The sequence below is a fragment of the Oryctolagus cuniculus genome, chromosome 17 (assembly GCF_964237555.1).
Source record: "Oryctolagus cuniculus chromosome 17, mOryCun1.1, whole genome shotgun sequence".
NCBI lineage: Eukaryota > Metazoa > Chordata > Mammalia > Lagomorpha > Leporidae > Oryctolagus > Oryctolagus cuniculus.
In genome coordinates, this window is record NC_091448.1 from 10,749,793 (window position 1) to 10,774,721 (window position 24,929).

Consider the following 24,929-nt stretch of genomic DNA (forward strand, 5'->3'; position numbering starts at 1 on the left):
AGCTTTCATATCTCCATTCTGAGGCCCAAAAATATATATTTTGTTTGTTCTAGTTGCATTTATTTCTAAATAAGGAATTAAGAAGAAAGTTCTTCTATGATATTTTTATTTTTATTTATTGTACTCTTTATTTAGTACAGCCATTAAGTCATTAATTATAATATAAATTAAAAATATGTTATCTAAAAAAATTAGTTGAAAAAAAAGAAGAAACTCCTCAAAGTACTTTAATTTTCAACTTTGATTTTCAACTGTCCGTCAATGTCCAGTCCATGTTAACTGCTTTGTGAACCTTCTCAGATTACCTCAAGCTGCTTCTAGAACTCATTTCAATTTTCACGGACAGCTTGTGTGTGGCATGTTTAGCACCACACTTCTCTTTTTTTTTAACGATAAGATTTATTTTATTTGAATTATAAAATTTATTTGAAAAATAAAATAAATCTTTAAAAAAAAAAAGAAAGAGTTACACAGAGAGGTAGAGACAGAGAAAGAGGCCTTCCATCCACTGGCTCATTCCCCAGATGGCTGCAACGGCTGGAGCTGCGCCAATCTGAAACCAGGAGCCAGGAGCCTCCTCCAGGTCTCCCACATAGGTGCTGGGACCCAAGGACTTGGGCCATCCTCCACTGCTTTCCCAGGCCATAGCAGAGAGCTGGATAGGAAATGGAGCAGCTGGGACTAGAACCGGTGCCCATATGGGATGCCAGCGCTCCAGGCCAGGGCTTTAACTTGCTGCGTCACAGCGCTACCCGCAGCACCACACTTCTCTATCTCATGCCCTAAACCAGGCTGAATCTGAGGCAGAGCAACTCATAGCAGAGTAGTGACTTTGATTTCTTCATGTCTTTCATATTCTCTTCAACACCTCATCCATCCAGAAGTACTAGGAAAGACTACAAAGACAGGATTAAAATGGCAATGCTAAAAATCTAATTTAATCAATACAAATGAAGTCTGAGTTATATGACAAAACATAGTAAGTGACAAGCAACAATGTAAATTTGATTAGTTTGTGAAATGTGTGTTTATCTGAAGAATGAAAGCATGTAGCTAAAGCACTTAGGATTTTAGAGCTGTAATAGAACCTGTGTGTTACTTACAACCCCTCCTATTATCATAATCCTCATCATCTAATCAATAGAATCCAATGCTTATTAAATGATTAAGAACCAACCACTGGATATGTGATTTGAAACACTTCACTTACTCTTCAAAGCAACTGTATGGTGTAGGCATTATTATTTTCATTCCAATTTTCAATGTAAAAACCTAAAGCTTAAAAGGTATTACATTTGTCAGCTATTAAGTGGTATATTGGGATGATACCATTTTTTTATGTCAAACTGGTCTCTCTTCTCTTCTCCATTCAAATACCATCTGACCACCTTAAGAGATGCTGGATCACGGTAAATCAAAAACATCTCCAACTTGCCACAGTGGTTCACACTAGACTGTCATTTTCACTGTCTATGTTTTCTCACTGCCTACCTCCTCTATCACTGGAGCTAGTGCAGCTCAGAGATAACGCTCTTCATTATCTGCACTGCCTATGCCACAGCCCCTGACAAAGAAGTAAGACTCTTCCCATTGGGGCCAAGGCACTGGTCAATTTTTGAGATTCCCCTGATGATTCTGTTGTGGAGAACACTACTCAAAGTGCCACTGCTACCCGACCACAATGGAATGAAGTTGAGAAGGCCTCCCAAGTCTTCTGGTACCTAAGTAACAAGATTAGAAAAGCACTTTCAACAAAACTCAGAGTTACAGATTAAAGAAGACTGCGCCATTAAATAACTTTTTCTTACTCTTTTTATTTTTTGGTCAGAATCAGAAATATTACAAAAGAATATATAGGAAAACCTAAAAGAATAGAAGCTTTGAAAGGTAAAAGTAATATTTCATTATTTATTATATTAAAGTCTTGATTTTTATTCAATTGGTTTTTATCTTGATAAGAAATTAGAAGGTTTATTTCCAAACTTGTTAATAGGTATTTGAATTACATGATAATTTTTCCTTTTATCCGTATTTTTACCACTGTTTTAGGTCCAAAACAAGGCATATTATGTAATAGTGGGATAATCTAGCGATTATTTTTTCTATATAAGCCATATTTTCCTAGTGTAGTTCTAGAACCATCTTTAATACTGTATATCACTTATTTTTGGTGGAAAGAGGAAAAAATATATTTGACTCATAGGAATTTTTGCTACATAATAATTCATTACTGATACATTCTTTAATTTAATAAATTACCAAGTGACTAAAATATGCCAGGCAATGCTGTTGAACATATGCCCATAAACTTGTTTCATCACTTTACACAAAATACTTCCAGAACTTTAAAAAGAATAATATTGTATTAATTCTGATTTATAAAATTGATGTTTATACTGTTAAAAATTATAGTCATTAAATAGAAATTTACAAGTAGCATATAGGCTATTAAATCTATATCTGTGTATTAGATCATTTGTTTCCCTTTCTTTTCCTTCCAACTTTTCCTCATTGTTTCCTTCCCAGATTTGGTATTTGACATATATGAGGGCCAGATAACTGCTATACTCGGTCACAGTGGAGCTGGAAAATCAACACTGATAAACATTCTTAATGGGCTCTGTGTTCCCACCAAAGGTAAGGGGTGTTCTCCAAAATTGACAAGTGAGGTAGTTACACCTTTATAAGTCCGTCAGAGCACTAAACATGTAAATAGCAATAAAGAGTAAAAGAGAAAAGTTATGTAAATTTGTGTATGTCTGACCTATATTATTAATTTATAAAAATATTTGTGTATTTTGCAATACTCAAATTTTCAAGACATTATCATTTTCACGACAATTATCATTTCAACATGGATTAATTCCTTGGGCTGTATAAATAAACCACCTTCAAACCTCAGTGGCTCAAATTAGGTATAAAAGGAAAATTCCTCAAAATTATAAATGCTATATATCACAAACAAACAGCCAATATCATACGGAACGGGGAAGAGCTGCAAGCATGTCCCCTCAGATCTGGAACAAGAGAAAGATGTTCACTTTTGCCACTCTTATTCAATATAAAACTAGAAGTTTTACCAAGACCAACTAGAGTGGAGAAAGAAAAAAGTCATCAAAACTGGAAAAGAGAAAGCCAAATTATCCACGTTTGCAGATGACATGATATTGTCCATGGAAAAGCCTAAACACTCCACCAAAAAGCTATTAGAATTGATAAACCAGCTCAATAAAGTTGCAGGTTACAAAATAAACCTTCAAAAATAGTTTTTTGTATGCTTATGATGAACTCACAGAAAGAGAAATCAAGAGATTCCATTCACAATAGGCACACACAAAAATCAAATATTTAGGAATAAATTCAACCAAAGAAATGAAAGATCTCTACAATGAAAATTATCAAACATTGATGAAATAATCATTAAACACACACAAAAAAATAGAAAGATGTTGCTTGCTCATGGATCAGAATCAATCAAATTAAAATGTTTATACTACATAAAGCAATCTATAAATTCAATGCAATTCCTATCAAAATATCAATGCCATTCTTTATAAAATCAGAAAAAGCAGTCCTAAAATTCATATGGAATCACAGGAGACCCAAAATAGCTAAAGCGATCCTGAGCAAGAAAAAACAAGCATAAGGCATCACAATACCTGATTTCTTATAGCATACTACAAAGCTGTAGTAATTAAAACTGTATGGTACCAAGATGAATACTGATATATAGATCAATGGAACAGAATAGAGTCCACAAATTAATACACGTATACAGGCAACTGATATTTGATAAAAGTGCTCAGATCATACAGTGGAATAAGGATAAACTCTTCAGCAAGTGATGATGGCAAAACTGGGTGTGTATATGTAGAAGAAAGAAATTAGACCCATAACTCTCATAATATACAAAAATCAACTCAAGATGGATCAAAGACCTAAATTTAAGAACTGAGACTATGAAGTTGCTGGAAGAAAATGTAGGGAGTCACTCCAAGAAATTGGTGTAGGAAAAGACCCCCAAAGCACAGACAACAAAAACAAAACTAAACAAATAGGATTATATCAAACTCAGAAAATTTTGCACAGCAAAGGAAACAATCAATAGAGTGAAGATAGAGTCAACAGAATGGGAGAAAATATTTGCAAACTACCTGGCAAAGGATTAATATTCCACAGGGCAAAGGACTTCACTAGACAGCTCTCAGAAGAAGAAATACAAATGACCAACAAATATATGAAAAAATGTTCAATATCGCTAGCCATCAAGGAAATACAAATCAAAACCACAAAGAGATATCACCTCACTCCTGTCAGAATACCTAAAATCCAAAACACAGAGATGTGGACAAAGGGGAATACTTTTACACAGTTTGTGGGAATGCAATTTAGTGCAGCCACTATGGAAAATAGTGTGGAGATTTCTTTAAAAACTAGGAATAGACTTGCCAGAAGATCTAGCAGTCCAGCTACTGGATATATACCCAAAAGACTTAACACAATGTATCAAAGAGATACCTGCACCACCATGTTCATGGCAGCGCTATTCACAATAGCCATAATTTGGAATCAACCAAGGTGCCCATTATCACCTGGATAAAGAAAGTGTGGTATATATATTTATATATATTCACACACACATACATATATATACACACAAAATGGAATATTGTTCATCTATAAAAAAGAATGAAATTCTACTATTTGCAGCAAATGGTATGCTATGTTATTCTGATAACATCTTTTCAACATCTGTTTATAGGTTCGATCACTATCTATAATCACAAACTTTCAGAAATGGATGACTTGGAAAATATCTACAAGCTCATTGGAGTTTGTCCACAATGCAATGTACAATTTGATTTTCTAACTGTGAGAGAAAATCTCAGGCTGTTTGCTAAAATTAAAGGAATTCATCCACATGAAGTGGATAATGAGGTACATAATATGTTCAAACTAATGGGGAGACTGAAATGAGTAATTTACCCTGGTTTTGGCTTCATTAAAGTATGTACAAATCAATGTATTAGTGTTGAGCAGAAAAAATAATAATAATATCAATCTCTTGGATGTAACTTACAACTTTGCTTTTAGCTTTAAATATATTACCTCTTTTAACCTTCATAACTCCATGAGATAAATGCTATTATTATCTCCATTTATATATGAGACCGAAATGTTGAAGTGGAAATAACTTCCCAAAGTTTTATAGCAAGTAAACCTGTGGTGGTATTCAAACCCAGGCATTTCTCATGATTTTAACCATTATATTTTACAACCCAGTTGTTTTGTAAGATTTATTTTATTTATCTGAAAGACAGAGTTACAGAGAGAGGTAGAAACAGAGAGAGAGGTCTTCCATCTGCTGGTTCACTCCCCAAATGGCCGTAATGGCCAGAGCTGTGCAGATCCGAAGCCAGGAGCCAGGAACTTCTTCTGGGTCTCCCACGTGGGTTCAGGGGCCCAAGGACTTGGGCCATCTTCTATTGCTTTCCCAGGCCATAGCAGAGAGCTGGATCGGAAGTGGAGCAGCCGGGACTAGAACCGGCGCCCATATGGGATGTTGGCGCTTCAGGCCAGGGCGTTAATCCACTGCGCCACAGTGCTGGCCCCTTTTCAACCCAGTTTTTACATAATTGATTTAAAATCTATTTATGACTCAAATGTTCTTTCTTGTTAAGGTAAAAAGAGTTCTTCTGGAATTGGAAATGAAAAATATTCAAGATATCCTTGCTCAAAACTTAAGCGGTGGACAGAAAAGAAAGCTAACTTTTGGAATTGCCATTTTAGGAGATCCTCAGGTAAGTTAGACTAAATTTACAGGTGAATTCAGATTCTAAAAAAATTTGGAAAGGACATTTGTGGTAGAAATTGTAAATCCGAACCTTTATATCTTATATAATTATAAGTAATATTGTGCTGCCTGCTTCCCTTGTAATTGGAAAATTCTTTGATATGTTTCCTCCTCCATTAGATTTTCCTATTAGATGAACCCACTGCTGGGTTGGATCCTCTTTCAAGGCACCGGGTATGGAGCTTCCTGAAGGAGCGGAAAACAGATCACGTGATCCTCTTTAGTACTCAGTTCATGGACGAGGCTGATATCCTGGCTGGTAATTATCTGTTCACTTAAATGTCATGATGAGGACTTTGGGAAATCTGAGAATTGTTGACTAACGTTGACTATTATTGTGTTAACCATGGTGGACCTTATGAACCAGTATCAGATGGACTTTCTCATAATACATTTCAGTATCTGTATCTCGTTGTACCCTGTTTCACTATGATTACACAGAGCTGTGGTCTCCCAGGAAGCTCACTGGTTGCAAAATAAATTATTTTCCATATTCTAAGAGGTATTTGAGTTTATCCATATTTGAAATAAACCAATTTGACATATTCAGATCATCATAAATGCATGATTATTGAAAATAATGTAATTTGATATTTATCCATATCAAAAAATATCTTCACAGCGGCCATCTTTGTGGTGCAGTGAGTAAAGCCACTGTCTGCGATGCCCGCATCTCATATGAGATGTTCAGGTCCCAGCTGCTACATTTCTATGCAGCTCCTTGCTAATGACCTGAGAAAAGCAGCGGAAGATGGCCCAACCACTTGGGCCCCTGCCGCCCACATGGGAGACCCTGACAAAGCTCCTGGCTTCTGGCTTCAGCCTGGCTCAGCTCTGGCCACTGTGGTCACCTGGGGAGTGAACAAGTGGATGGAAGATCTTTCTTTCTCCATCTCTCTCTCTCCGTAACTCTTTCAAATAAATAAATAAATCATATATATGTATATATGCATGTATTCACAGAATTTAACCTTCTGTTGAACTGATGATATAAAAATAACACATGGTACATATCTATTAATTATTCCTATGTATCACATTCCTATATCACATTCCTATACTTAAAATTGCATAAAGTCCTAAATAGTTCACTAGCTAACGTATTACTGGTCTTTTCTCTGAAATGAAGGGCATCATTCTAACAAACTTCCTTCCTTATGTTTTCTTTCAGATAGGAAAGTGTTTCTCTCCAAAGGGAAGCTGAAGTGTGCAGGCTCTTCTTTGTTTCTGAAAAAGAAATGGGGAATTGGATATCACTTAAGGTAGGCCCACTTGGGGAGGTTGGAAGTAAATGAGAACTAGGCTAGAGTAAGACATGATGCTTTATGCAAACTTTACAGCAACACATATGTTGTTGTAAAATCCATATGTCCATAATGGGCATGTGCATGTGTGTGTGTGTGTATGTGTGCAAAGAGGTTAGAGGCAGGGAAGATTGGAATGCTAGATTCTTGGCAATATTGCAGAGACTGAGAATATGAAGACATTTACAATAGATAAGTGTAATAGAAACCATGTCCACAATATACTCATTATTTTAAAAATCAGTATTTCAACAAATTTCTCAATCTCAGCAACTGTGTAGTTAATGTCCCTATTACCACTCACCTAGGGTCATCATATGAATCTTTTAAGTAGTATCCTAGGTAGTTTGTATCAGATTTATATTTTTGTTCTCCTACTTCATGTTTGCATGGCTTGTCTCTTGCAATGTTTGTAAATGCTCTTTTCTGGTAATCTTTTTTGATGATATGAGATAGTATTTCAAATAACATATGACCTTTTTGAATATCAGTTTGCAGCTGAATGAAACGTGTGCTCCTGAAAGAATAACATCACTTATTAAGCAACATATCCCTGAAGCTAAATTGTTAGCAGAAAGTGAAGGAAAACTTATCTGTACATTGCCCTTGGAAAGAACAAATAAATTTCCAGGTAATTCATTATCCAGATAGCATGAAGTTAAATCTGAAACAAGAAGTAACATTTAGTATTTGACTGAAAGATACCAAGTATGATACTAATCCATTGACGTGAACTACCACACTGAATTTTGATAATAATACTTAAAATTGGATACCACCATTATGGCCACTTTACATGTGAGGAGACATAGGCCTGGAGGCATGAAGTTGCTATCATACTGTAGTAGAGGGTGAAAGTGTGCCCTAAACCCATTCAGTCTGAAGAGAGAACATGTTAAGTCATGTGGCACATGGATCAGTTGCTATTGACTTTTTCATGTTCAATGAACTCTTCAAAAATATGATGACAAATCTTGATTCACATGTGAAATTATCTTGCTGTAAATAGATAAACTTACTCCTAATGTGATAGCTTCCTTTTTGAAAGTCGAGTTGAATTTTTTCTTACCAAGTGATAGAGATCGAAGCACAGCTTTCCTCTTGTATGAAGAGAAGAAAAAAATAATAACAATAAAAATTATGGTCTTATTGAAACATTAAAATAAGCTGTCATTTGAGTATGTAACGACCATCAAGAAAATAAATCATTTAAAGGTGACTAAATTATAGGTGCAATAACTAGGTTATTATGTGAATAATAAGAAATATAGTAAATCTCTACTGACCATAATACCTGAGGACTTTTAAGGGTTTTATTGTTTGTTTGTTTTGCCCTTCAATCCATTTATAATGTAATATCAAATACTCTAGTATTGATGAGTACACAATGAACATGGTGATTCGAAAAGCTGTGGCTTAGCTATGTTAAGGGTCTTGTTATGTGGTTATTTCTTTTTTGCATGACTTTGGAAATATCTTTTGTTGTCAGGGCAAAACATACAAATAGATTAATTGTGCTTGTTATCTAGGTTACCTGGCTCCTGGTATTGGTGACCAAGAAAGTCGAGGTTAAGTGATTGAATCAAATAACCTTAACATATGTGTCATTAACAATGGCATACAAACTACTGTGCAAAGTCATTCAAATATATATTTACTAATGAAAACACAAATATTCCTTAGAACAAAGTATTAACTGAGTTCTAGTCCATTTAAAGAGAAATATGACTTAGACAGAAGTAAACCAAATCTTATCTAGAATGAAGAAAGGTCATCAGTAATGATTATAAGTTTACATCATTCCCTTTCTACTTTCCCATTCTTTGTTCTCTAGTCAAGGAAAAATGCTTATGACTATTCCTTTTAACCATGTATTTCAGGAGGCAAAGCCTCATAACTTGGAAAAAGTCACCAGAATCTAGAATTAGGGTTTTCAGTTTATATGATTCACCATAATGTAAACATGTGTAGATGGACATTGTTTATTCAGAGATAATAGATGCATTGTAATTATTTTTGATGAGTGAACAAATGAATGAATGAATCCAGAACTGCTGGAATGAACAAATAGTAATATTATATCCTACTATACCCAAAAGACAACTCTGCATTCCTCTCTATGTGCTTTTTTAAAAAATAAACTTACCTTCAGAATAGTTTTAAATTTACAAAACACAAATTATTGAGTTCCTATATGACACCCATTTTCCCTTGTTATTAACATATTAATTAGTATGACATATATGTCACAATTAATAATCCACACTAGAATTCTATTATTAAAATGTTAGTATAATATATTTGCATGATTAATAAACCATAACAATTATTTTTTTCCAAATTCCTTTTATCTCCTCCACCTTTCCCAAACTCTAGTGATCACCTACCTGTGTTCACATTGAGATGTTTTTGAAGCTTCCACATATGAGGGAGAATGTATGGCATTTGTCTTTCTGTGTCTGGTTTATTACATTTAACATATTATCCAGTTCATTCCACCTAGCTGCAAATGACAGAATTTTATTCTTTTTTATGTATGAATAGCACTCCATAGTGTATATATACCACTTTTCCATTAATCTGATTACCTTTTCCATTAATCTGATAATAGATACCTTTGTTGATTCCATTATATAGACTACAATAAACTTAGTGGAGCAGATATCTCTTTTATATAATGATTTTATGTCTTTTGGCTATATAACCAATAATGGTATTGCTGGATCATATGGCAGTTCTAGTTCTAATTTTTATGTTTTCCAGTGTGACTGTACTAAATTGTTTTACTACCAAAATATATGAATTCTTCTTTCTCCACATCCTAGCCAGAATTTGTTACTTTCCTTTTTTATTTTTAAAATTTTATTAATATAAAGAAAACAGATTTCATGTATTTTCTAGGTAAAATTCCAAGATTAACATTAAATAAAAGTTAAAAAAAATTCTAAGATTAAAACCATACTTCCCTTCCTTTTCAACCCCCCTCCCTCTTTCCTTTCTTTTTTCTTTAATTTTGCAAAAACATAATTTCAATCTGCTCTACAGTTGGAGGCTTAATGCACCACTAATCATAATATTCAACAAGTAAAAAGTAGAAAGACCATAGTTCCATGGGAGCATAAACAAGGGCTAACAACAACAATGAAATCACAAGATGTCCATTTCATTCCTATATAATTTGTGTATTCTATATTAATTACCACATATCAGAGAAAACATATGATATTTATCTTTTGGGGACTGGTTTATTTCACTAAGAATAATGGTTTCCAGTTACATTAGACAATAAAAGCAAAAATAGACATGTGGGATTACATACAGCTAAGAAACTTCAGCATTACAAAGGAAACACTCAACAAAGTGAAGAAGCAACCTATAGAAGGGGAGAAAATATTTGCAAACTATGCAACTGATAAAATATTAATATCCAGAATCTATAAAGAGCTCAAGAAACTCAACAATGACAAAACAAACAATCCAGTTAAGAAATGGACACAGGACATGCACAGGCATTTTTCAAAGAATGAAATAAAAATGTCCAACATACAATCAATGCTCAAAATCACTAGCCAACAGGTAAATGCAAATAAAAACCAAAATGAAGCTTTATTTCATCCCAGTTAGAATGGCTTTCATCCAAAAATCAAAAAATAATAAATGCTGGAAAGGTTTGGGGGAAAGAATATCCTAATGCTCGTGGGTAGGAATGTAAACTAACACAACCATTATGAAGACAATGTAGAGATCCCTCAGAAATTTGAAAATAGATCTTCGGTATGACCCAGACATCCCACTGCGGGAACTTATGCAAACAAAAATGAAATCAGTATATGAAAGAATTAGTTGTACCCCCATGTTTATTGCAACTCAATTCACAATAGCTAAGATATAGAATCAAACCAGATGTCCATCAACTGATGACTGGATTTTAAAAATGAGTTAGTTGTACACACATATGTACACTATGGAATACTACTCAACCAAAAAAGGATTGAATTTCCATATTTTACTTTGTATTTGTTTAATAACAGCCATTCTAAAGGGGTGAGGTGATATCTCGTTGTGGTTTTGATTTGCATTTCCCTGATGGAGATTTTTTTTTCATATATTTGTTGACCACGTGAATCTCTTCTGAGAACTATCCATTCTTTTTTCCATTTCTTAACAAGATTAGTTGTTTTGCTGTTGTTGAGGTTTTTTTGTTTTTTGTTTTTGTTTTAATTTCTGATGTAGTCTAGATATTAATACCTTGTCAGATAAGAGGCTTGCAAGTATTTCTGTCAGATGCCTCCTCACCTATCAATTGTTTCCTTTGCTGTGTAGAAGCTACTGCTGCTTTTGCTGTATCCTACAGATTTTTTTTTACTTTGACAGGCAGAGTTAGACAGTGAAAGAGAAAGAGAGAAAGGTCTTCCTTTTTCCGTTGGTTCACCCCTCAAATGGCCGCTATGGCTGGTGCACTGCGCCGATCCAAAGCCAGGAGCCAGGTGCTTCCTCCTGGTCTCCCATGTGGGTGCAGGGCCCAAGAACTTGGGTCATCCTCCACTGCCTTCCTGGGCCACAGCAGAGAGCTGGACTCGAAGAGGAGCAACTGGGACTAGAACCTGGCACCCACATGGGTTGCTGGTGCCACAGGCGGAGGATTCGCCAAGTGAGCCACGGCACCAGCCCCTGTATCCTACAGATTTTGATATTTTGTGGTTTCATTTTCATTTACTCCAAGAATTTTTTCATTTGTTCCAAGAATTTTTTTTATTCTATGTTTTAATTTATTCAGTTATCCATTGGTGGCCATTTTGCAGCATTTGTTCAATCTCCATCTATCTGTCAGTTTTCTATTGCTTTTCTTGTTATTAATTTCTAATTTTATTCCTTTGTGGTCTGATGGGATACATGAATAATTTCACTTTTTAAAAATTTGCTCAGACTTGCTTTGTTACTTAATATATGACCTATACTAGAAAATATTCCATGTACTGATGAGAGGAACTTATAACTGTAGTTCTTGGATAAAATGTTCTGCACATATCTGTTATGTCTTTTTGCTTTATAGTATGCTTCAACTCTGATGTATCTTTGTTGATTTTCCAACCGGATCAGCTGTCCACTGATGACTGTAGTGTGTTGAAATGACCCAGTATTATTCTTTGAGAGTCCTTCTCTCCCTTTGCATCTAATATCATTTTCTTTATATATTTGTGTGGTCTTATTTTGGGTGCATATATATTTATGATTGATATATCTTTTTACTAAATTGATCTCTTTATATATATGTATATATATGATGCTTTTCTTTGTCTCTTTTTACATTTTTTATTTAAACTCTGTTTCATCTGATGTGGGTATAGCTACTCCAGCTAGTTTTGAGTTTCCCTTGGCATGGTATATATTTTTTCAACCCTTCACTTTCAATCTATGTGTATCTTTACCTATGAAGTGAGTTTCTTGTAGACAGCATATAGTTGAGTCTTGGCATTTTATCCATTCAGCCAATCTATATCTTTTGACTGGGGAATTTAATTCATTTACATTCAAAGTTAATACTAATAGAAATAACTAACCCCTGTCAGTTTGTTGATTGCTTATTGATTGTTTCTTTCTGTCTCTTTTATTATTTATCTTTGTATTTTGCTATCTTTCTGTCAGCATAAGGTTTAATTCTCTTCTATTTATCTTTTGTATGTCTGCTCTGTTAATGAATGTTGTGTGCTTTTATGATGGCTATTATTTTTACAGCTACTGGAGGACTACCCCCAGGATTTCTTGTAGTGTTAGTCTGGTGGTTATTAATCCTCTTAGCACTTTTGTTCTGGGAAATACTTTCTTTCTCTTTCACTTCTAAAGGATAGCTTTGCTGAATATAGTATTCTAGATTGAAACCTTTCTCTTCTTTCTTCCAAGACCTTGAATATATCAATCCATTATCTTCTGGCCTATGTGATTTCTACTGAGAAGTCTGCTGTTAGTCTAATGGGTTTTCCTTAATATGTAATTTAATGTTTTTCTCTCCTTGTCTTTTTTTTTAAGATTTATTTTATTTCTTTGAAAGACAGAGTTAAAGAGAAAGGTAGAGACAGAGACAGAGACAGAGGTCTTCCATCCAATGGTTCACTCCCTAATTGGCCACACAGCTGGAGCTGAGCCAATCTGAAGCCAGGAGCCAGGAGCCAGGAGCTGGGAGCTTCTTCCGATTCTCCCACATGGGTGCAGGGGCCCAAGGACTTGGGCCATCTTCCACTGCTATCCAAGGCCATAGCAGAGAGCTGGATCAGAAGCGGAGCAGCCAGGACTAGAACTGGCGCCCATATGGAATGCCGGCCTTTCAGGCCAGGGTGTTAACCTGCTGCGCCATAGCGCTGGCCCCTCTCCTTGTCTCAATTTTTGACAATTTGACTACAATATGCCTTGGAGAAGGTCTTTTTTTAGTTGATTCTGGCTCATTTCCTTTGAGCTTCCTTTACCTGTGTGTTCCATCTCTCAAGGCTTTGGAAGTTTTCAAATATTATTTCATTCAATAGGTTGTTATGCCTTTTTTCTTTTTCTTCTCCTTCAGATATTCCTATGATATAAATAGTTCTTTGTGGTCTCAGAGCTGAAGGGCAGAAAGGATACCTTGTCCAGGACACACAGAAAAATGTAGATTATGGGGCCGGCTCTGTGGGATAGCAAGCTAAGCCTTCACCTGTGGCCCCGGCATCCCATCTAGGTGCCAGTTCATGTCCTGGCTGCTCTTCTTCTGATCCAACTCTCTTCTATGGCCTGGGAAAGCAGTAGAGGGTGGCCCAAGTGCTTGTGTCCCTGCACCTGCGCCTGCACCTGCACCTGCACCTGCATGGGAGACCTGGAAGAAGCTCCTGGCACCCGGCTTCGGATTGGCCCAGCTCTGGCCATTGCAGTCATTTAGGGAATAAACCAGCAGATGGAAAACCCGTCTCTTTGTCTCTCCCTCTCTCTGTCTGTAACTCTACCTCTTAAATAAATAAAGAAAATCTTAAAATAAAAAAAGAAAAGTGTACGTTATGCTGGAGATTGTGCAATGGCAACCATGGGCCTGCAGCAGTGGAATGGAAATAAAGCCTTGCTCAGGACCCACAGGGCAAGCCTAGGTGTTCCTTCTACTTACCGGGCTGACATTCATAGTCCCAGAGCTGTAGGACGCAATGGAGCACTTACCCAGGTCTCATGTTTTATGCACAGATTATGGTGGGGTTTGTGCACTGGTAGGCATGTGTCTGAAGCAGTGGAATGCAGATAGAGTCCTCCAGGTCCCGCAGGGGAGTACAAGGTAGTCCAGAGATTGTAGCACCGACTGCCCCAGTCCCAGGGTTGCAAGACAGAGAAAGGACTGCTCCCAGTTCCTGCAAGTCATATGAGGAAGATGCTGGGGCTTTTGCACTGGCTGCGCAGCGCCCTGTGGTAAGAGATGCGTGAGGCTTCTTTGTGCCTGGTCCTCGGGGTTTGTGTTTTGGCTACTGCTGGGGCCAAGCTCCAAAAAGCAGAGGAAATCTTTCTTAGATGGTGCAGATTTGGACCAGTGGTAACTGTGGAATTCTCCTGTAGTTAACGTTGTTGATCTGCGTGATGGTGGGGTCGCAGGACTTTCCCTTCCTTTACCTTTTCCCTCCGGCCAGGAAGCTGGGGTAGGAGCTGTGGCGCACTTTGTTCTTTTCTGAACTTTGACTTTCCAAGCCTCTCTGTTGTTTAGAGTTCCTGTGACTTCTTTACTGTAGTTTTCTCTTGTTCAATTTCCTAGAAACTCTGCCCTTCCATTGTTATTCTGGTTCTTCTCTGTGGTAGAGGGAAAGTTCAGGACCTCTCTATGCAGTCATATTGGATTAATATCTCTATGTGATCTCACATTTTTGTTCTTCCACACTCAGAAGCAAAAATGAGAAGACATAGTCTATGGCCTTCTCTTGGACCAATACTTACTGGAAATAAATGACTCTGAATCACTCATATTCTTTGCATATCAGTTCTTTCTCTTTTGTTTAGTAGAGTTTATTTCTAAAACAAGAGTAGGAGTGGCTGTTTAGCTTAATTTTAAGACATCAGTTAGGATGCTCATCTCCCACATTGCAGTGTCTGAGTTTGATTCTCAGTTCTGACTCCTGATTCCAGCTTCCTGCTAAGGCATACACTAGGAAGCAGTAGTGATGACTCAAGTAACTGGGTTCCTACCACCCACCTGGAGGCTTGGATTGTGTACCTGACTTCTGACTTGTCAGTTGGTCCCTGTGCAGCTCAGCTGCTTCAGGCATTTGGAGAGTGAACTGGTGAATAGGATCTCTCTCTCTCTCTCCCTCTCTCTCATCTTTATCTCTCTGTCTCACTTTTCTCACACACACAAGTGAATAAAAAAAAGTTAAAATCATAAAGTCATTTCCCAGAAAAGACATAAGGTAATTGTGTATAGAACTGGAAAAAATCTGAAATCCCTCATAAACTTAATTTTTAAATACAAATAACATAAAATATGAAAATTTCAGGAGGAATATGAGATGAATTAAGCAAATTTTATCATACAAAAGTAAGGTTTGACTGTAACACATAATATCAAGTGGAAAAGCAACTGATATAATTGAAACAGTATGGTACTTATCATAAAAGTTTAGTTTTTGGTGCACATCTTTCACATGCCACAGGAATAACTCCGAACCTTCACCTGTAGAATTAGAAAAGTTATTTTTATTACCCAACTTATTTGTGATTTGTTCATTTTTGTTCACTACTGGATTTGTTCTTTAGATCTTTATAAGGATCTTGAAAACTGTCCTGACCTGGGAATTGAGAGTTATGGTGTTTCCATGACAACACTCAATGAAGTATTCCTGAAATTAGAAGGAAAATCAGCTTTTGATCAATCAGGTAAATAAAATGAATGAAAACATGTAAACAGTGTATAAAGCATTTTGTGCAGTGAACATTTTGAAACCATTCTGTTTCAGTGATGCCATTACATTTTGTAGGCTTCCAGATAGTGGTTATTGCTTGGAAAGCTTACAAATGAAAAAAATTATTTCCTGTCGCATGTTACCCTATCATCACTGCTGTTTATCTCTAGAGTAGCTTCTTTACCTCCATCCCAAGAGCTTGCTGCTTTGTCCCACTTCCTGACAGCCAAGGATCTCCAGATGGTAATTTATTCTAACCCCTCCATCCTATGCTCATCAAAACTTCTCCTTGAAATTTTTATTTTAAATGATTGCTATCTACATTAAAACCCTGTACATTTGCTTTGTGGCATATTGAAATACATTATTGATGGAGCAATTTCAAGACATTCAAAAGCAAAATCAGTAATATAGTTAAAGCATAAGGAATTTTTTTTTTAGATTTTCCACAGTTTAATTCTTTGTAAAATAAAATGCACCACAACGGGTCGTAACACACAATCCTGTGACAATTTTAGTTTTGGGGAAATACTATTTGTGTCTTCGTAGAAACAATTCTGGGCACATCTTGTTAAGCTGTTGTTTTACTTTTTAAATTAAAGCCATTCCATGGCTTGGTTGAAGACAACTTGGCGTTAATAGAGATGTCGGAAGAAGACTGTCGTTCTCCAGAGAGATCTCTACTAACTTTACAGGGTATTTTCTCCAATCTTTTCACATATTTCTTGGTTCCGGGCGGACCTGAGTTTCTAGAGAAATAAAAGTGCATTCCAGTTTTACTTCAAATACCTCCACTATAACTTGCTAACTCAAAATCCATGTTCTCTCTTGTTTCAGAGCTCCTAGGGGTGGGCTTAGAAAAAGCAGCAGCTGGCAGAAACAGTACCTCTTTCCTTCTCTGCAACTACTGGTCCCACATACACTTAGTTGTGCAAGTCATTCACTTTGACCTTCACTGTAACTTCATCCAGATTTGGCAGCTTGTTCATCAGAAGGATGTGTGTCACCAGGGAGTCACTGGTCTGTTTTCAATACACTAGATGCTCAAGGCATTTGTACAATTGTAAAAAGGCTAGCATGTAGTAGTCCCACATGGTAACCAGGACTTGCATTTGATGTCACTTTCAAGGCATCGAATTTATGGATGATTCTAGAAAGATTAATACTTGCAAATAGTCCTCCCATTTGTTGATGTGGTTGGACTCCAGTATTTTTGCACTTTCTTTTCATCATTCATCAAAATCTGGTGACTTTTTAAAAATAAAATTCTCAGCCGGCGCCACGGCTCACTAGGCTAATCCTCCGCCTGCGGCGCCAGCACCCCGGGTTCTAGTCCTGGTTGGGGTGCCGATTCTGTCCAGGTTGCTCCTCTTCCAGTCCAGCTCTCTGCTGTGGCCCGGGAGTGCAGTGGAGGATGGCCCAAGTGCTTGGACCCTGCACCCACATGGGAGACCAGGAGGAAGCACCTGGCTCCTGGCTTTGGATCGGCGTAGCGCCGGCCGTAGCGGCCATTTCGGGGGGGTGAACCAACGGAAGGAAGAACTTTCTCTGTCTCTCTCTCTCTAACTCTGCCTGTCAAAAATAAAAACAAAAATAAAAAATAAAATTCTTATGGATTTTGTTCAGTTTGTTCCTTAGTATCTTACAGTAGCTCATTCTGTTGTTGTTTTTACTTTACTACAACTCTTTTTAATAAAGTCTCTTTTTAAAAATTCCATTTCTAATATTTCAGTATAAAATGCATTTAATGTATGTAAATTGACCTCAACCAATGCATCTGTGAATTTTCTTATTATTGTCAGAATTTGTTGTATAAATTCTAATTTTCTGTAAAATAATAATTTTTGTATTCATAGTTTGCTGTTGTACCATGAATCACTATTAATTAATGAAATATAATTTACATAAAAAAACACAGCTGTGTTAATTTTCCAACTGAGAAGTTTGGCACTGGAGCCAGTGTTGTGGTATAACAGGTTAAGCCTCTGCCTGGCATGCCTGAAATTCATATGAATTCGTATGAATTCAAGCTTATATTTGCTTGCTCTGTAATTTAAATAAATGGGAAAATAGTGTGTCCAATTCATTAGCTTCACATCATTGCGATTCAGCTATACGGTTGTGTGTACTAGATTCCTGCCCCTCTCCTATTAATTGATAAGCCATATTCCACAGTTTATTTTTTAGAAGATAAAATTTTAAGTTGTTTCAACTTTCATAGTATTATGAATAGAGTTATAAGCAAGTTTTTATTGACATACAGTTTTATTTGCTTGGATACCTCTTCCCATTTAGGTAAAGATTATGTTAAATCTCTGGGTCCAAAGAAAGCTCCATAGAAAGCTGTCAATCAGGGCTGGCACTGTGGCGTAGTGGGTAAAGGCCACTGACTGCAGCGCTAGCATCCCATACAGGCACCAGTTAGAGATCCAGCTGTCCCATTTCCAATCCAGCTCTCTGCTGTGGCCTAGGAAATCAGCAGAAGCTGGCCTGGGTCTTTGGGCCCCTGCAACCTACATGAGAGACCTGGAAAAAGTTCTTGGCTCCTAGCTTTGGATTAGCTGCAGCCACTGGGGAGTGAAACAGCAAATGGAAGACTTTCTCTCTCTGCCTCTGCCTTTCAAATAAATAAATCTTTTTTAAAAAGCTGTCAATCAAGAGTACTTGAGATGATACTATACATTGCTCATTTTTTGTGTTTCAGATATGAATGTTTTAGAAACTGATGGTACTAGAGACACAGGGAGGCTGGCTGAAATGGAACAACTTGTCTCTTCACTTAATGAGATGAGAAAGACAACAGGTGGCATGGCTCTCTGGCTGCAGCAAGTCTATGCTATTGCAAGGGTTCGCTTTCTGAATCTAAAGCATGAAAGAAAATGTCTCCTCATACTGTGAGTATTAGTGTGCTATTTTGCTTTTTAGTCATTGAATTAAAAAAGCTAAGTGCAAAATGAAGGGAAAAGATAAAAACCTAAACTTCTTGATTATACTTGTCATTTTAGTTATCAATCCTTTTATCCATTATTGTTCTTACACATCTATCAGAGATAGTTAAAGGCAAAATCTTAATCATGTAATTTTTCCTTCTTTCTGTGTAATTCTCCCTCAAAATCTCCCCCACAGAGGTGACAGATGCATGGGTGCCTTTTCCAGTGTGCATATTTCTTTGTAGTATTGATTCAAATCTCAGGTGGCATGCTCTGAAACAATCTGTCCATCCAACTGAAACTGCCTCACGCTCCCCTCTCTCTACTTCCCTCTGGCCCTCTCCCGCGGAGGCTGCTCACTGTCCACACCTGCCGTAAGTCAGATGCTTCTTAGGAACTGGATGTAGTAGACTTCAAGGACCCTTTCACCTCTCATTGAACTTTGTGTCCATCAGTGCTAATCACCAACAAATGCTGTCAATACACAGAGGAGAGGCCTGGCATAATGGAATTCAATCAATATTTGTTGAGTAGATATTATAATGGGAAGTCTTTTGAGAAGTAGATTAGCAAGATTGAAAGAAAGTCTTCAAAGTTAATCTGGAGACCCTCTGTAAAAGAGATTAGAGAGAATAAAAAATAGAGGATGCCCATCATGTAGCAAAATAAGCAAGAAGCAGTATCCTAACCTTGAGAAGTAAGGAAGAACATGATTGCAAGATTAGTGCCACAGTGCTGATAGAAGAAATGGATTTTCTAATCTTTCTGAGTGCAGATTCATTAAATGAGAAGTGTGAGTGAGATTTTGAGTCTGAGAGGCTTGGAAATTATGTTGTCATTAACAGAATTAAGAACAAGAAGTGGAAGAGAAGAGAGAAAGAGCATTGAATCCAAAATGCTGATGGATTATGCAGTAGAGAGAGGGAACCTTAAGATGCATGTAGAAAATATAAGCCTAGATCTGGAGTTATAGCTGAAGGGTCCATATCCCTAAAGCTGCTTGGGCTAACCCATGGTGAGCAAATTATACACGGAATGGTAAATCCATGGTCCACTTCCATTTAGAGGCAAGAAAAGGAAAAAAAAAAAAAAACACAAGAAATAAGACAACCATGTATGGTATGTTTATTTCAGTAATTTCTTGCTTGTGCTATGTGAACATCTACAAGAAAATTTTAAAAGACTGGAAAATGGCTATCGAGTCACATTGTTAATTTTGTTCTATGTAGGATCCTGACTGTGGGAGCTGGAATTCTGCATGTCTTGGCAGCAAATGCTCGCAAGATATTAAGGCAAGATGATTACTGTTGGGAAATCTCTCCTCATCTGTACTTCCTTGCTCCTGGCCAAGAACCACATGGCCCCTTCACTAACTTATTGATCATCAATAAAACAGGTGAAAATGTTGCTAATATTCAGCTTCCAAATGTTGTCACTATTAACATTTATTCAAAAACCCAAGCATAAAAAGAGCATGTTTCATAGACAATTTGGAAAGCTCATAAGTGAAGAATGTATTACTAAATTGGAGTAAAGATGATGAAAGTACTTAACAAAAAAGAAATATATATATGCGCCGGCGCCGCGGCTCACTAGGCTAATCCTCCGCCTTGCAGCGCCGGCACAACGGGTTCTAGTCCCGGTCGGGGCGCTGGATTCTGTCCTGGTTGCCCCTCTTCCAGGCCAGCTCTCTGCTGTGGCCCGGGAGTGCAGTGGAGGATGGCCCAAGTGCTTGGGCCCTGCACCCCATGGGAGACCAGGATAAGTACCTGGCTCCTGCCGTCGGATCAGTGCGGTGCGCCGGCCGCGACGGCCATTGGAGGGTGAACCAACGGCAAAAGGAAGACCTTTCTCTCTGTTTCTCTCTCTCACTGTCCACTCTGCCTGTCAAAAAAAAAAAAAAAAAAGAAATATATATATATATGCATATTGATAAGTGAGAGGGTTTACATCAACAAAACATTGTAAAAGTTGTACAGTACCAGTAAAGGGGGATTTGATAAATTAGAAAATGAATTGAGGAGAATAATTTGTATATTTTAAAAATCATGGTTATATGGTCATTTTGATATGATTTCTGGTAAAGCAATATATTACTTGACTCTGGAAAATGCTTCCCTAAAATTCATAAACACTAACAAAATTTTCCATTTTCTTAGTAGAAATCATAGCTAAGTTAACATAATTATCATTAAAACTAACTCATACAATATATGTAAGAACAATGGACTTTTGTTTACACTGGATTTTTTTTACAAAGGCAAACATGGATAAATACATAGATCATGGCTGGCATTGCGGCTCAATAGGCTAATCCTCCACCTGCAGCGCCGGTACTCCGGGTTCTAGTCCCGGTTGGGGTGCCGGATTCTGTCCCGGTTGCTCCTCTTCCAGCCCAGCTCTCTGCTGTGGCCCGGGAAGGCAGTGGAGGGTGGCCCAAGTCCTTGGGCCCTGCACCCGCATGGGAGACCAGGAGAGACACCTGGCTCCTGGCTTTGGATCAGCGCGGTGCACTGGCCGCAGCAGCCATTGGGGGGTGAACCTACGAAAAGGAAAGTCTTTTCTCTCTGTCTCTCTCTCTCTCACTGTCCACTCTGCCTGTCAGAAAAAAAATACATAGATTATTCATATTTTGCATGGTGTGGGCAATGATTATAAAGAACAATTTTGATAAATACCTTAACATAAGTTTCCTGGGTCTTGTGATACATTTTATATTTAACTAATAGGTAAAAGCATTGATGACTTCATACGTTCAGTGGCGCAACAGAACATAGCTTTAGAAGTAGATGCCTTTGGAACTAGGAATGGCACAGATGACTCATCATACAATGGTGCCATCATTGTATCAGGTGATGAAAAGGTATGTTGGGCCTCAGTGATTTTGGGCCTTAGTGATTTTTGTTCAAAGATATGCATATCATACTGTAATACCAATGAGATTCACAAAAGCTATTTGGTCACTTACATATATATATATATATAAGCATGATATTGTAGTTGAAATAATTTACACATATGTAAATAAATAATTTAGAATGTTGAAAAGAATTTGGGTAACAATTATATCATGCAAGTCTCTGATTTTAGTAAAGAAATTCAAGAATGACAGTATTCATTTGTTGCTTTGTAGCCATTGTGTACACATTGTATAAAATAATGGACTCAAATAATATTAACAATGTTTGTCAGTGTAAGCAATGTATATTAGCAAAGCCTGTATCATCTAAAACACATTGAAAAGTACAGAATTAACTCTAAGTAATTTATAAATCTGCACAGGCATTTTGTAGGACAGACACTCTAAAACTTGAATTTTATTTAAAAGAAATAAACATTTCATTACTGGCTGTTTGAAATCTTAGGCCAGAGGCCCCAGATGTGACCCTCAAATAAGATAACAGCTTGTGGACATGATTAATTTGGTCTGATGTAGGTCTGTTTTAATTTAAAATTGCTTGCCAACATTGAAACATTAGGGTATTTTTAATCACAAAAAAAAATCTGGTAGCACATCAGCCACATTCAGCATTTGACCGTATTGTCAATATATGAAAAGGAAGTTTAGACATTTTAGTCACTAATTTTATAGTTCAAATTTCAGGACTTGTACCCTATTTTGTTATATTTCAGAATTACCGTTTTTCATTAGCATGCAATATCAAAAGACTAAATTGCTTCCCAGTTCTTGTGGATATTGTTAGTAATGGGCTCCTTGGAATGTACACTCCATCAGCACATATTCAGACTGATCGAAGCACATTTCCTGAGGTGTGTATTTACCCCATGAACTCCGCTCTGTAAGATTTCCAGATCACTCAGTGAAGTACTTGATCTTAATGTATTGAGTAAAGTATGAAATGGATTAGCTTTTGGATACATGATGACTCTCCGGCTTTGGAAAAACAATACATTTTCAGATCTTTCATTTCCTAAATGCAAAGTAGAGTAAAGAAAACATTGAAAATATTTATTTTAAGGAGTCAATGAAGCTATGAATATGAAATTACTTCAGATAGCTGACATATCCTGTATCTACGATATGAGATAAGGATGTGAAAACAAAACTAAACAGAAAAGGAAATAAACACATCTCAGATATCTTGGCAATGAATAAATGGTACTATTATTATCATCATCATTTTATTATTATTATCACTATTAGTAATACTACAGGACAAATTCTCCTGAGGCTAGAGTATGAGAGTGTCATCATTACTTCAGATTCTCTAGAATATTACAAATTCCTTGTGTCCACCACCCCCACTGAAGTAGAATTTTCATATGTGAGCCAAGAAAAATGTTTTTGACAAAATTCAGATCCAAGGTGATCTGACTGTGTATCATAAAAGAATCTAAATGTTTATCACAGTTTGTAATTGTTATTTTATTAGCCTCTATGTATTTCTCCTTATTAGAGAGCTCTTTGAGTAAAAGAACCATAAATTTTTAACTATATGTTATGCCCTAGGCTGGCATAGGGCTAGGAATGTGGTAAACATTAAGTACCTATTTGTCACATTAATAAATAAATGAAAGATGCCATCAATGTATTTTGGGCCCTCTTCAGATCTAGATTGCATATAGATGAACAAGTACCACTAATTTGTCTATATATAAAATACATATTCATCACTATTTTCATGTGTTTCAGGACAATCTTGAGTTACTTTCTCATACCATGTCTTGTAGAGTACTCAGGTACAAGAATTCCTTTCAGTAAGAGAGTATGAGAAGTTTAATTTTCAGGACAAACATTTGCAATTGCACATCAAATATTTTTCTAATACACTATTACTACATTTTATAAATTAACTGATTATTGACTTGATTTCTTGGCAGAAAATAAGAGTGGAGCTGGCATGATTGACCTTATACAGTCAGTCCTCCCTATCTGTAGTCTCCATGTCTCTGGATTCAGCTGCACATCAAAATGTCCAAGAAAAAATTGTGTTTGTACTAAACGTGAACAAATTTTTTTCCTTTTAATTATCTTCGGAACAATACAGTATACCTACTACTTACATAACATTACATTGTATGGGTTTGTAAGCTGAATTGATTGCAAAGGTTCAAACTGCTAAGACATTGCAGTAATTATTGAGAGTGTAAAAATGATTATCTTCATTTCATAGTAGTGTAGATTTTAGAGTTTTACTGTTATAAAGAGAATTCTTGTTACTGTCTTGTTAGTTTCAAGTTGTATATTCTTATCAATTCATTTAACTTCTTTCAATTACTTTCCTCTGTATAAAATTGATTGTCAAAGCAAAATCCTATGTTGAAAAATATAGTAAGAATTAAAGGAGAACAATCTCAGTTAAACCCAAGGCAGGAATCGATATAATCAGAGTGATTAATTCTTGAGCACTGCATCCCAGAAAATGGATTTCAGTTATGTTCCTTAAGTTCGCTGCATTATTCACATTTTCAGGAAAATGCGCAGGAACAATTGGAGAGCGTTGCCTTCCTCATCTCATGGCTATTGTTAATGTGCTCCTTTCCTCCTTATATTTCCATGACCAGCAACAATGACTTTAAGGTAATAAAAATAATGGAAGCCTTATTTTAAAATTAGAAGCTGACTGTAATGTGATGATAGTCTTTTCTTTAGGATAGTGTGCATGTTCACATATTGATCAATACATTCACATATACCTTCAGGTTAAAGAAGTTAAAAAAAGGAAATGAAATAGAAAGGAAGGGAGGATAAAAGAAAGACATGGATAAATGGAATCTGCTGCTGTTGCTGTGTAGAGTAAAACTCCATGCAGTCAGTAATGAACAGAGATCTATAAAATGAACCAAGAATTTGTTCCAAGAGCCCATAGAGGGATTCCAAGAGCAAGTCTGAGAGTGCACATCAGGCTAAAATATTTAAATTCTAATCATCTGTTGTAGGAGTTCATCAAGGAATTCAATCCAGGAAGGGGGTGCCTGATGTGTA

The 24,929-nt window shown here is 36.6% G+C and overlaps 1 protein-coding gene across 6 annotated transcripts in view; it reads left to right on the forward strand.

The window, feature by feature from the left end:
• The window catches only part of ABCA8 (ATP binding cassette subfamily A member 8), a 79,667-nt gene that overhangs the window by 22,314 nt on the left and 32,424 nt on the right, over positions 1-24,929 (forward strand). For 5 of the 6 annotated variants that reach the window (XR_011383399.1, XM_051825894.2, XM_070060397.1 and 2 more), the window contains 13 exons: positions 1,829-1,887; positions 2,527-2,637; positions 4,763-4,938; positions 5,682-5,801; positions 5,975-6,113; positions 7,026-7,116; positions 7,650-7,789; positions 15,907-16,026; positions 18,757-18,946; positions 20,212-20,378; positions 21,712-21,845; positions 22,616-22,753; positions 24,417-24,524. Coding sequence is in view for 5 of the 6 variants with exons in the window: in XM_051825894.2 (XP_051681854.2) it covers positions 1,829-1,887; positions 2,527-2,637; positions 4,763-4,938; positions 5,682-5,801; positions 5,975-6,113; positions 7,026-7,116; positions 7,650-7,789; positions 15,907-16,026; positions 18,757-18,946; positions 20,212-20,378; positions 21,712-21,845; positions 22,616-22,753; positions 24,417-24,524 (1,693 nt within the window). In the remaining variant the exon portion in view is untranslated. The remainder of the gene's footprint in view (positions 1-1,828; positions 1,888-2,526; positions 2,638-4,762; positions 4,939-5,681; positions 5,802-5,974; positions 6,114-7,025; positions 7,117-7,649; positions 7,790-15,906; positions 16,027-18,756; positions 18,947-20,211; positions 20,379-21,711; positions 21,846-22,615; positions 22,754-24,416; positions 24,525-24,929) is intronic. The other variant, XM_051825897.2, reaches the window with a different exon arrangement.